Source organism: Phragmites australis, chromosome 1, assembly GCF_958298935.1.
Source record: "Phragmites australis chromosome 1, lpPhrAust1.1, whole genome shotgun sequence".
Classification (NCBI taxonomy): Eukaryota; Viridiplantae; Streptophyta; class Magnoliopsida; order Poales; family Poaceae; genus Phragmites; species Phragmites australis.
In genome coordinates, this window is record NC_084921.1 from 51,315,269 (window position 1) to 51,329,389 (window position 14,121).

Sequence of the window (14,121 nt, forward strand, 5' to 3'; positions counted from 1 at the left end):
GAATTTTATCCGAGGACAATATATCAGCCACTATCAAGAACAGCGTGGTCAGAGACATGCGTTGTCAGCAATTTTTGTTTGGTCCGTAACGACAGGTCTGCTCTTAGCTAGATGTGATTGAGACCCATTACAGTTGTCTGTGGAATTGTGGTGAAAATATCAGGTTAATGATAGACCTGGGTGTCCCACAACTTCCATGATACCTTCTAGTGTTTAATATCAACAGGGTCAGGGCTTTCAATTTTGTTTTACAATTTTTCCGTCCTCTGCTATGTGGATCTCACGTATCAGTCAAAGAAAATTTCGAAATTAGATATTTCGTTTTCCTCTGAAATTCCCAAAATTCGTAAAATTTCGCTGAAATGTTAATCCATGAACAGGGTTCTTTGTGATTGTTTAATTAGGGAAAGGAAGGAATGTGTTAGTAATATGCGCAAAAATCTAATTCCAGATTTTATACAAAGGCATATTTCACGATCTATAACATTTAAACATACTTCTAACCCTAGCAGCAAGCAAAAGTACCAAAAATCCATCAGTTTCATCAAGAACTCACAGTCGGGTTGATAAAGGGATGAAGTTGACGATGTGTCGATTTGCTGCCGTGCAGATCGAAGGTGAAGCAGTGCAAAGCGGTCGCGCAGGTGCGCTGCCCAGAAACCTTATTACCGTCCCTCGTGCGGGCTTCACGACGGCAGAGGCTCGGAGATACCGCTCACCCTCCAACCTTGTGCACGGCAAGGAGAAGGGCCGGCGAGATCCGGCAGCACAGCACACAGGACAGTGATCTGGATGGGTGGAGAAGAAAATATGGAGCAGAGAGATCTGTCCCCAAAAGCCTGGACGTCTCCAGGATTTAAAGGGAAATGGCTGCCCTCTTAGAGCCGTTTTCTCTCATAAAATTCCCACAATTGCAGCCTCCATAACTGACCAATAACCCTCAGAGTTAAGGTATTGATCGCGATTAAAACAGCTGATTATGGCATTGATCACAATTAAAAAGGGAGAGCAGCAAAAGGGCTTGTAATTTTGTGCTGCCACGCCACGCTACGGCCGCGCGTCACAAGTCACAAGTCACGCGGATATTCAAGCGAAAAATACGCGAATACGCGCGCGCGCGTGCGTGTGAATATAGCAAAGTATACTCTCTTTTTCTCATCTTCTCTATTTCAAAGAGACCAAAGAACTCAAGTATTTAAGTTGGTCTACATCCCCTTGCCTGATAATATGGGACTAAACCTTCTTACTTTGCATTCTCATAAATAGGCTTTAAATGGGCCACATTCCAACAGAATGGTTCCTTGTAAGCATCAAAGATTGAAAGCTGCCGCATGAGTGAGCCTCAAGTTTCCCCAGCCAAAAATTGTTTAACTCAGCTTCAGCTCCACACAACCATCAAATTCCACATCACTAGCTATTGCATTGCCAATACCGTCTAATTATAGGAAATGACCTCAGGCTTGATTTCATAGTAGAAAAACACCTTTTCTCTAGTATACACACCTTTCCGATTTGCAACAAAAGCTCCTTTTCTTGTACATAGATGGCTATGCTTTATAGGTTCTTCCATGGTGGTACATGCAAAATCTGCTTTCTCTTCCAGTCAGAAGGCATTTAATTCCTTTCAAATCCAAATTACTGGAACAGTTTGGCCGGCTAATGATGGTCCAGAATTCTCAGACTTTCCTCTCAACAGAATGATGGTTCCACCACCAACTTGCAGGGGCTGGAAAAGGACGGCAGATAGCAACCCGCAGGTCTATTCATTGCTTTTAAACATGATTGGAGCCATGACTCTCATCAGCTCAATATCGGCAGAAACTCGATCAAATCAGATCAGAAAACAAAGCAAGAGGATTCAATGTCTTATCATATTCAGGAGAAATATTTGCCCACAAACTCTGTATCTCACATGCAGAAAAACTCTTAATTCTGAGCGACGAACATCACTTGGTTCGCTGGTCGTTGCTCAACTAGAGTAAGAGAGAGTACATAGGAGGAATTAGGTAAGTTTTTCGTTAAGAAGAAGAAAGACACCTAAATCCGACCCAAAAAGGGCTTAAACCTGTGTGGTAGCGGCGTACACCCGCCTCAATTCCTTCGCTTGGTCAGAGTAACATTGAAAGTTTAGTTTCTTTATATCGTACCCTTTTATGACTAGTGCCGTCCTTTTCGCCTGGAAAGGCAACTTGATGGAGAAACTAAACAAAAAGAGCTGTCTAAACTGCATAATTTTTATTTTGGCAGAAGCTGTAGATCTGAAGCGCTCAGCAGTGTCTTAAATTAGTGTATTCTCTATCAGTCTGGTTAAGAAGGCACTTCAATGAAGAGGTCACAACTCACAACACAACCCGCCCCAGCCTCACTAAGGTTTCACAGTCTTAGACCACTCTTAACGGTTTTCCTTCGGGGACGAAATTCTCATTGTGAAGGTCCCTTCAACGCTTCAACGATTTTCCTTCACGGTTCCCGTCACGAAAGGATTTCCAAGATCATTCCCTACATGATGAGATTCTCTCTTTTCCCTTCGCGATTCCTCTCGAATGGAAGCTGTTGAAGATAAGAGAAAATAAAGAGAATAGGGACGAGAAAAAGAATCGGAGAGGAAACGAAATGAATAGAATATGGTTGAAGATGATCTTATGTCCAAATTCTTTAACAACTAGCCAGCTACGAAGTATCACACCAGAAAAAAAACTGAAGGCCAAGAAACACAAATGGATAACACCATGAGAAGCATTTCATTTACAAAGACAAGCAAGACGCAACAAAAAAGGGACGAGGTAATTCCCCAAATATACACTGTTATATGTGTGGATTAAGCAAACAAAGGAGACGTAGAAATGAAAGGGAGGAAAAGAGAGCTAGTGTTAGTTTGACCTACGAGAGTAGGGAATGTTCCTTTGAGCTTAGTTTGTTGGGGCAGCATAGGAACTTCAATAGCGATCTCACAACAAAGGATTTCCATTCTATTACTACATCACTTTGTAAATTGTGGGATGAACTGCCGCGACAAATCCCTGATATGCTCATTTTCTGTCTCAATAAGACGGACAACCTGTTTCCCAAAGAGAAAGAAAACTAGTGATTTTATCTCACGCTAACATTACTCATGATTAATAAATAACATCATAAATGAAGTTTTCCAAACAAACCTCTCCCATAGAAGGCCGCTGCTCTGGGTTCGTCCTGACACAAAGATATGCGGCTCTGGCTAGATGATATAACCCATACGTATCATATGTATCTTTAATGCAATCATCAATTAATTCATGAAGTGCAAGACTCTCAACCAACGGTTCTGCCTGAAAATTTTTGCGAGGTGGTGAAATTGAATGTTGCAGGTGTACTGCAAGCAGATTGACGGAATAATAAGCAGAATTCACTAAGAAGAATACCCATTGCAATATATGTGCGCACTGTCCTTCACATTCATCAAGCACCTTCCGACCAGATATCAGCTGGAAAAGAACAATCCCAAAGGCATAGACATCTGTTCTGACAGAAACTATGCCATATTCAGCATACTCAGGCGCCAAGTATCTGATAGATATGACAAGAAGTTGTTGGCACTGTAAGAAAAACATGGTAGCATAATATGGAAGAATGACCTTATAACAGTGTAAAAATAAGAGTTTGTCCAAACCCTGATTGCCCCAGAATCCTTGTCTGAATGGAACCATTGCCAGCCTTCCATTTTGCAAGACCAAAGTCCCCAAGCTTTAAAAGATAGAACTTATACAATCAAAATGCAGAGGGCATTTTCATCTCGACATATACCGGTAAGTAGGGAGGTATACTATTCACCAACTTACCATAGGAACAAAGTCATGTGTCAACAGTACATTGCTTGGGCGCAAATCCCGATGAATTATTGGACCGGCACGGCACTCCTCATGCAGAAAGCGCAGCCCTTTTGCTATACCGATGGCAATAGCATGCCTCTTGTGCCACTCTAGTAAGCTTGCAGACTTGTCTATTTCACCAAGTAACAAGAGCAAAGTAATTAGTCCCTAACCATATCAAAACATGCATTCATTTTAGGCGCATTAATTGAGCACGTACCAAATAAATGCCACTCGAGAGAATTGTTGCATATATACTCATACACCAAGATGTTGTAGCTTTCTTTGCAGCAATACCCAAGCAGCATGATGATATTTCGGTGCCGGGCAAAGCTGAGAACTTGCACTTCAGAGAAGAACTCAGTATAGCCCTGCGAGCTAGCTTCTTTGCGCAGCTTGGCAGCAATGACCTGGCCATCCTTGAGCTGGCCCTTGTACACATGTCCAAATCCACCCTCACCCAGCAAATTCTCTTTTGAGAAGGTAGATGTTGCAGCTTGAATTTCTGAGAAGGGAAAATTCATGGATTCCTTGATGTAAGGAACTGATTTTAGCCCACAACCGGTGCACAGAACTGGTCTAGCGGATGAATCATACTGGGAGGTCATTTTTGCCTCCATATATTTTCCTGCAAAGACCACAAAAGTTCAGATAGTGCAAGGTACATGGCCCATGTAATACTAGCAATTTTTGTAGTATCCAGCAAAGTTGCATTTATTCTTAACTTTGAGAAAATGATTAAAAAACTCCAGAGTTCCACATGCATTAGTTACTAGAAAGACTCATTATGTTTTTAAGTAGTACACGGCATAAATAGTTCTCTATCTTCTGTTTTGTACATTGTCTTGTTTTAACATTTGAGTAAAGTACATGGGTTACTAGAACATGTTTATTTTCTTTAGTGAACAAACAGATCATACCATTTGAGAAGGATTCAGTATCGTCAATTGTAAGATACAGTCCGCTCATTGATGGCGCCAAGTATGGCATGCCGCTGACAACCACGCTGGAGGTCTCATGGATCTCATGGTTGGTTAGAGAGGCAAGGTAACTTACAGGAGATGACTTGATCGACACTCTGTGAGTGTCAGCATCTATTGTCTTTGAACACAGATCACGTGTCTCTGATAAATGTTCAAGGGCCTTCACTTCTCCTGTGCTTTTGCTCGACGGATTTGTTCTCATTATCTTCAATTGTTTCACTGATAAGTTATCCTCAAATACCGCAACCTTGCAAGCTATGTGCTTTTCTAAGTGCCTGAAATCTCTTCTGAAGTGCCTATAATTTCATTATAAAATTAATACAACCTCGAGTACCGGTCCAACATAGGCATCAAAACTTCACGTCAGGGTTAGTCTGTCAATAACGATTGAGCGAGAAATGATGCACAAACCTATCCAAGACAACCCAAGCAGCTTTGCTGGAATTTACTTCTTGGACAATGATAACTTTCGCAGGTGATCCAGGGTACACCTTGAGGGACACACTAATCTGAATCAAAATTTTGAGCGTCAGAATGTAACAAGTATTTTGATGGTTGTTAGTCTAGCTAGTAAATCACCTTGTTACTAGACAGAAAAACGGGTGTTTGGGGACTGTGGAAGAAAAGAAATATGGTTTTATTTCCTACTTAAGTGTTTTATTTCTGTACGGAAAAGATGGATATGGGTATGTTTACCCCAACTTTGCGGAGCTCCTCTGCATCTTGGCGGAGCTTATTTTGGTAGAAATCAGCTGTTTTCACGACCTGATCTTTTAGGTATCGGTCACTCATCCCAGCAAAAGAATCAGTACATGCTTTGGTTTGGTAGCCCACTGAACACACAAAGGGGGGGGGGGATATCATTTTCCAGTAAATTAAAATATTAATTTGAGTATATCTATAGTATTCAAAGTGAATGTTGGCCATTGTTATTATCTAACTACTACAACTCCAAAGTACAGAATTATTTCCTTTTAAAAATGTACATATCATGAAACACCCATTTGGAGTTTTTTTTTTTGGAAAAGGACCCATTTGGAGATAGTCTGTGATAGAAATGCTATATTGAAATTCCATTTCAGATCACACAAATGCTAGAAAGACCATCATACTGGTGTACTTCCACATAAGTAGGATTCTATGCTTCAGACAAGAAATCGTGTTCCCAATTGTGCCCATCATTGTGAAATTATACTGGTGTACTTCCATATGAAATTATACATTCTGAAATGCATAGTTGATTAAATTTCCTTTTCTACTATTTTCTTTTATTTGGATTTTGCACTGTAGCCCTTCATTGTCTCGTGTTGTTATTACACCATTTGTGAAGCACAAGTCACATGTCGGCCATCCTACACCTTTTCTCAAGGCCATCCCACTCTATTTCATTGGTGATTCTCAATGCCATGATACTGCCCTCTAAAGTGATAGCAATGAACAACATTATGAATTGATGGTGAAGTCGTGAACCAAAGAACAATAGGGCCAAAAGGCAGTAGGAACCACACAGCAAGGCAGCACAGCTATGCTACATGAGCATCTATCGGACATGCATGAATACACTCCCTAACAAGAACAGAATGCATACGGAATTTCCTATGGAGCTCAAGTATAACAACTGCAGTAATCATTTTTCCTCCTGTATGATTAACACAGCATTATTTTGTACTTAAGAGATATCCTCACTCGGATGGGTGACGAAGTGGAGCACGCCGAGCACGAGGAGGGAGTCACCGCCGCGCAGTATGTCCCCGCGCGCGAGCAGCCCCCTGAGCGCGATCCTGATCTCCTCATCCCGGTGGTCCCTAGTCGCGTCCAGCGCCACCACCACCATCTGCGGCGGCGGCAGCAGCAGCGGCGGCAGGGTCACGGGCGTGGCCGCCCCGCCCTGTGGGGTGTTATAGGCCGCGGACGACGACGCGGGGGTGGCCTGGTCGTCCCCCGCGCCGATGATGGAGCACATCGACATGGGCGAGCTGAGCGGGGTGCTGGTGGCGCTGCTCCTGCCCCGCCGCCGTCGAGAACCCCGCCTGCTGCCGTCATCGTGGCTGCCCGGGAGCGCGGCTATTAAGGCCTCGAGACGGCTGCGCGCCGCGGAGTATATTCGGGAGATTACAGCGTACATTCGATCCTGCTGCTGGCACGGGGGGCACCTCGAGGGCACCGGGGGGAGAATATATCCCGGGCTCCCATCGGCATTGACGGCGACCCCAATGGGGGGATCGAGGCGGCGAATCGCAGACTCTTGCGGTTGTCGCGGCGCCGGCGGAAGCAGCGAGAAAGCAGACCGAGAGCATTTCCGCTCAGCGCAGAGCAAATCAGCAATCACCTTGGCGGCTAATTTTATGCAGCCTTCTCTCCATGTTCTTCCCAACCAAAGGCTCTGGCCTAGAACAAGGAAAACAAATTCACCTAAGTTTTGACGAAGTTTGGCAAGATTTTCGGTCCCCTATTTTTGACGAACGGCACAAGACAATGTCAATTTCATTAAATAAAACAAGAATAAATACCAGTAAGTAGTTTAGAAGATTACAGGAGAGAAAAAAAGAAAAAATAACCATATCGATAACACTGACAATACTTACAAACTACAGCCAAAACAACTATAAAAACCAATATAAAAAGAACTACAATGGCACCGCTTTGTAAGATCGATGACTAGTTGCTCCAAGTAAGCTTGAAAGGTTGACTATCGAAATAATCCGAGAAAGTATCTTTGATAGTGGGGGAGATAATCCATCGAAATTGCAGAGTTAGATATTATATCACATGGATAACGAAACATGGAAAAAGCTTTTGGTCTTGCCTCGCTCCTTCCTACGAATCTATTCATTTCAGATACTTTTAGGTAAGGAGTAAAAAAAAGTTCACTGTCATTTAAACTCTGCATAAGAAATTTTTATCTCATAGTATCGATAGCATTAATATCACTTTTATTTCACGTTAGAGCTCTACTAAGGATATGCTCTCGATCGGCATCTAATCATGACTCTTGAGCCACAAAAGCAATGTCTTAAGCCGATGAGCCACCAAGTCAAAAAAATAAGGTTTTACTACTAGTCTCTCTTCTGTTCACTTGTCGTCGTAATCACATCAGAGCTTGAGTTAGCATAGCAAGGGTCTCTGCATCCCCGTATAAACGTCTTGCCGCCACTCCACACCAAGTCGGAGGGTCAACAAGCTTAAGCAACTACAGTTCAAGTTGCCAGCAAGTCACCAAGACTCTAAGACGACGATGTACCACTTGGTATAAGCTATGATCACTCCTTATCCCTTCTTCAAGTTGCAGCACCTAGCTACAACTCACTCTAGACCTATAAGCACTAAACACTCTCTAATCTTGTGCTTAAATACCTTGGATGATCACTTTAAGTATTTTGGTAGTTTGGATGTCTTCTTAAGTGTTTCTGTGTTTCTCTAGACTCTAGCAGCATGCCACACATTCAAATGACTGAATGGAGGGGTATTTATAGCCTCAAACTCGCTAAGTAGTGAAAGTGTATCAAGCCCTTATACGTGGTTTTAGTAATTAATGACAATACATATGGACTAATAATGTCGTTAAGTTTGTTAATAAGTGTTCCATAGGTGATGCATGAAGGAGACATATGCATCAAGATGAATGAGCTCTTAGTGATGCTCATAAGAAGAAAAAACAACTCATATAAGATTGATGATAAGCGTGAATACTAGGTTACTTGTGGAAATCAAGTAACTAAAGGTATACCATTGTTAATACAGTTTTATGTACTAACATATATGCCTTCTGTTTGAGAGTGAGTTGGAGTTATGATCTATAAGAAGGCATACGTTGAATTGAAATTATTTATGCCAAGAGTGAAGAACAAGAATGAACTCTATATATGATAAAGTAAATTCCTTAAAGATGTCGAATACAAAGTGATTTTTTTATGGCAAGACGGTGAAGAGCAAGCAAGACGCTGCGATGGACCATCCGTGGTGAAGAGTAAGCAAATAGCTTGGTGCTAAAGGACCAAGGCAGGGGTGGACCCACCATGATGCAAGTGTATTCAGCTGAATACCCAACTTTTTTGCAAAAAAATGAGTATATAGCAGGTATACTATATATATATATATATATATATATATATATATATATATATATATATATAGTTAGGCCAACTTGTGTTGCTCTTGGTCTTTTTCTCCTTTTTAATATGATCAATTGTTTTGATCAAGTTTTTTATAGAGATTTGATGATCAATCTTGGTATTGATCTTTTTGATGTTCTTCTCTACTTGAGATAAGTTTGGCAACTTTGGGATCCATCTCTTCATCGCTCAATTTGCTTTGCTCATCTTCATCGCTCTCTTCATCTTCATCTTCATCATATTCGCTTGAGTTTGACTCTTGCTCTTGCCTTCTCATCTTCGCCTTCATGTATGAGCATGGTGCTTGCTTGCTTGTGAGAGCAAGGTTCTTGACGTCAAATGAGGAAGAGGCTTCCACCCTCATGTTCATAGTCATCTCATGGGTGGTGATCTTACCGAGCACTTGACTTGGAGTCATCCTCTTGATGCCTTTATTATCATAAATGATGAATACTTTTCTTACCACTTGATCATCTTCAATTTGCGTCAAACCTAACCTATTGATCTCACTGACAAGAATATTCAAACGCGAGTACATGTCATTAGCATTTTCATGGGATAGTTGTTTGATGTCATTGAGCTTAGTAAGAAGCACATGATATCTCCTATTGCGCACATCATTTATGCCTTCATGTATTTCAATGAGACTGGTTCAAATACCATGTGCATTGATGAGAGAATAAACACGATTAAATACATCAACATTTAAGGATGATAAAAGAATACTCTTCGTCAATGCATCTAATTGTCTCTCTTTATTGGTGATGTGTTGCCTTATTCCTTCCTCGGTGACTCTCCAAATATCTAGACCCTTGACTTGCAAAAAATAGGTCATTATAATTTTCCATCATGGGAAATTAATGTTGTAAAAAAGTGGAGTGTTATGGGTATCCATCCCAACCCCGGACATCACAACTCTAGACGGTTAAACTTTATCAAGAGCACGAGACTTTGATACCAATTGAAGAGATCAGTAACGTCCTAAGAGAGGGTGAATTAGGACGCTTAAAAACTAACTTAATTGGCTCCAAAAACTTCACAAGATAAATATATATCAATTTCTATCTAAATATACTCTAGGTTTATCTAGTGTGTCCATTCTACCACTCAAAAGGGTTGTAACATATAGCTAATCCAAGCAAACTACTCTAGGAAAGTAAATACACAAAAATATATTGCAAGAATGTAAATACGAAAGCTAAAGACGGTAGAGAAAGCAAACTCTGCATAAGATATTTTTATCCCATAGTATCGATGGCATGAATACTATCCCTAATCCGCGTTGGAGCTCCACCAAGGATATACTCCTGGTCGGCACCCGGTCACGGCTCTTGAGCCACCAAGCTACCAAGTCCTCAAGCCAGATGAGCCACCAAGGCAAGGGTCTCTGTGTCTCCGTATAAACGTTTTGTCGTTGTTCCACACCAAGTCGAAGGGTCAACAAGCTTAAGCAACTCTGACTCAAGTTGCCAGCGACTCACCAAGACTCCAAGACGCCGACGTATCACTTGGTACAAGCTAGGATTACTCTTTGGTCCCTTCTTCAAGCTGTAACACCTAGCTATAACTCACTCTAGGCCTATAAACACTAAGCACTCTCTAATCTTATACTTAATTGCCTTAAATGATCACTTTAAGCACTTTAGTGACTTTTATGTCTTCTCAAATGTCTCTGTGTTTCTCTGGACTCTAGCAGCATGCCACATATTCAAATGACTAAGTGGAGGGGTATTTATAGTCTTAAGCCCGCAAACTAGCTATTTTCCCAATGAATCAGAAAAGCTGTTAACACCCATTGATTCGGTGACAGCAGTAGTACTAATACCGAATCATCAGATGAGTACAACCTTAGAAACTAGCTATTGAACTCCACTCAAGTCTCTGTGAATACCAGATAATCCAGTGAGATCTTCAACTCCATCACCGGACCTTCCGGTGGGTTAACTTGAGCCAGACTGCGCCACTTCTTCTCTGCAAGAAATGCTCTGGTGCATTGATCCTCATAGCACCGAACCTTTCATTGGATGGTTCTTTATTCTTCAACACTTGCAGTCGCCTCTGCAAGAAATACTCCGGTGCTATAATCTAGTGTGCACAAATCAAGCACCAGACCACCCGGTGGGTTGATCTTCAGTCTTCTGCACTTGGACCATCCGGTGGGTTGATTCTCAGTCTTCTGCACTTGCATTCTTCTCTGCAGGAAATATTCCGATGTTACCCAGTGTAGGTCACTGGAATATCCAGTGATATCCTCAATCGTCTCCCCCTTTGTCATAAACACTATGGTTGTCTCATGTCCTATTCACCGGATTATCCGGTGAGGCTGTCAGCCTCTGGACACAATGCTCCAGTGTGTACAACCCTTCTGCGTCGGACATTCCGGTCAGAAAAAATTCTCTAGAACTTTTCTCAATTCAATCAAATTTTGTTCCAGCTTCGGTGACTTTTTTATGTATTGTATCAACGAGACCTACTAAAGCATATACTTGGTAACATATTAGTTTCATGGAATAAGTTCATTTTACTCCCTCGAACTATCACGTTTGTACTGATAACCCCTGAATTTTTAAACCGTCAATTTTACTTCCCCGAACTATCAATACCGTCCATTTTACCCCTTGGAGTGGTTTTTATCGGTGGTTTTGATGACGTGGTGGCGGTTTTGTCACGTGGCAGTCCTAGTCAGCGTGTCCAGTCAACGTGCTGACATCAACATTGCGCAGTAATTCGATTTTTCTTCAGAAAAATAATTCATGAAAATAGATTATTCCAAAAATAGGTTTTATCTTTAGAAAAAAAATCCAAAAATATAAAATAATTTAGATAAATGTTTTAATATGTTTTATTTCTGTAAGTAATATTTAATGTTTTTCTAGTGTAAAAATTATTCCAAAAATGTTAGAATAAATATTTTAATTTGGAAAATAGTTTTAGAAATACAGATTAATTCTGATAAAGTTTAAAAATATTTTCTTTGATAAAATAAATGCTTTTAATAAGTTTTGTTGCATATAAAATTAGTTTTAATTCTAGAAAAAATAGGTTTAAATCCAGAAAAATAGTTTTCGTCATTTTTAGTCATAGTTTTGCGTCGTTTGTAGCTGTTTAAAATTTGTTTATCCGTACTTGTGCATATTTTGGGTATATTTGAGCACATTTTTGGTACATTTTAGGCACATTTGAGCATATTTTGGGCACATTTACCATATTTTGGTTCTATTTGGACACATTTTGATCACATTTGACCATATTTTGGTCATATTTGAGCACATGTTTAGCATATTTGGACATATTTTGGTCATATTTTGGCACAATTGGACACATTTGGCCATATTTTAGACATATTTAAGCACATTTGGGTACATTTTGGCATATTTAGCCATATTTTGTCCAAATGTGTCTAAAATGTGCTCAAAATGTACCCAAATATGCTCAAAATATACCAAAAATGTGCTCAAATATGGCTAAAATGTATCTAAATGCGGCCAAATATGCCGAAATGTGCCCAAATTTAGCAAAATGTATCAAAAATATGCTAAAAATATGTTTAAAATGGGCCCAAATGTGCCCAAAATGTACCTAAATGTGCCCAAAATGTGGCTAAAATATGTCAAAATGTAGCCAAATGTGCCCCCAAATGTGGCTAAAATATGACCAAATGTGTCCAAATACGCCAAAATGTGCTCAAATGTGTCAAAAAGCACGGCTAAACTAATTTTAAACGGCTATAAATGACGCGAAAACTACGGCTAAAAATGACGAAAACTATTTTTTAAATTAAATCTAATTTTTCTACAATTAAAACTAATTTTATATACAACAAAACATATTAAAAAGCATGTATTTTATCAAAGAAAATATTTTTAAACTTTATCAGAATTAATCTATATTTTCTAAAACTATTTTGCAAATTAAAACATTTATTATAACATTTTTGGAATAATTTTTACACTAGAAAACATTAAATAATATTTACAGAAATAAAAAAAGAGCTAAAAACATATTAAAACATTTATCTAAATCATTTTATATTTTTTTGCATTTTTTCTAAACATAAAACCTATTTTTTGAAATAATCTATTTTCATGAATTATTTTTCTAAAGAAAAATCGAATTACCACGAAATGTGCTGACTGGAATGGCCGACTAGGACTGCCACGTCGTGAAACTGCCACCACGTCATCGAAACCACCAAGAAAAATCACTACATGAGGTTAAATTGACTGTATTGATAGTTCGGATGAGTAAAATAGATAGTTTAAAAGTTAATGAGTTATCTGGAGAAATGTGATAGTTCGGAAGAGTAAAATAAACTTATTCCTATATTTTATGTGTACTTAGCCAAAAAAAAAAAAAGTGCAATCCACAGCCCCAAGGTCCTAGCCTACCCAAATATCTTATTTACTACTGTCAAATCCATTAGTATGACAACTTTGCTTTGCCCTGCTAATGGACTGCTATGTAGGGATTTTTCAACTTCCATTATGGTTACAGCTCAGGTTTGTCCATGTTGCTTCTTCCTCCTCTTACTACTTCAGTACATTTTTTCCCATTTACGGCTCAAGCAGATCGATGAAATTGCCACAAGCACCCAGATCTCATAAATCAGGCAGCAATGTTGCAGTATCTAGATTTTTAAGATGAGTTAACCATTTTACAAAGGATACCTCAAGTGTTTATATATATGTTCTTTGATGCAAGAATTCTCATGTGTTCATATATTTTTTCGTGGTGTAGGAACTCTCTTGTGTGTCTGATTGTTGCATGGAAGCTATGGTGCTTTTGTGGGCAATTTGTTTTTAGCAGGTTTGTGTTTTAACCTCTGTTTTTTATATCAACGAGCATATGTTACCCGAGTTGTCAGATGAAACTTTCAAGTTTCAACCTTTGCTTTCTGCACAAATAAGGATTTATACTATATGCGACTCTTTGCTAGTGTTATGCTGTAGGATCTTTCCTTTTCCTGCTGGTAACGCATTGCTACTTCCATTGCTCATTAAATCGACCAAACACTCCTTTCCATTCCAGAAGTAATTTGTTCTTCAAATGCGATAAGTGCAGTGTGTTGGCTCTATGCAAACCTTTCAGTGCCATGCTCCCTGGAGCAACACTAAATTTTCCCTTTTGGAGATGTATATGACGTTACAAAGATCTGACACAGCAGAATGATTCTTTTAGTTC

The 14,121-nt window shown here is 39.8% G+C and overlaps 1 protein-coding gene across 1 annotated transcript; it reads right to left on the reverse strand.

Moving 5' to 3' along the window:
* Positions 1-2,765: 2,765 nt before the first annotated feature.
* On the reverse strand, positions 2,766-7,215 carry LOC133925879 (inactive protein kinase SELMODRAFT_444075-like). The gene is made up of 10 exons (XM_062371625.1): positions 6,515-7,215; positions 5,525-5,661; positions 5,240-5,337; positions 4,766-5,124; positions 4,066-4,473; positions 3,816-3,976; positions 3,647-3,720; positions 3,399-3,543; positions 3,156-3,305; positions 2,766-3,058 (listed from the first exon to the last, which is right to left on the reverse strand). The coding sequence occupies exons 1-10, from the start codon at positions 6,951-6,953 to the stop codon at positions 2,981-2,983; spliced, it is 2,049 nt and encodes a 682-aa protein (XP_062227609.1). The 5' UTR covers positions 6,954-7,215; the 3' UTR covers positions 2,766-2,980.
* Positions 7,216-14,121: the final 6,906 nt, after the last annotated feature.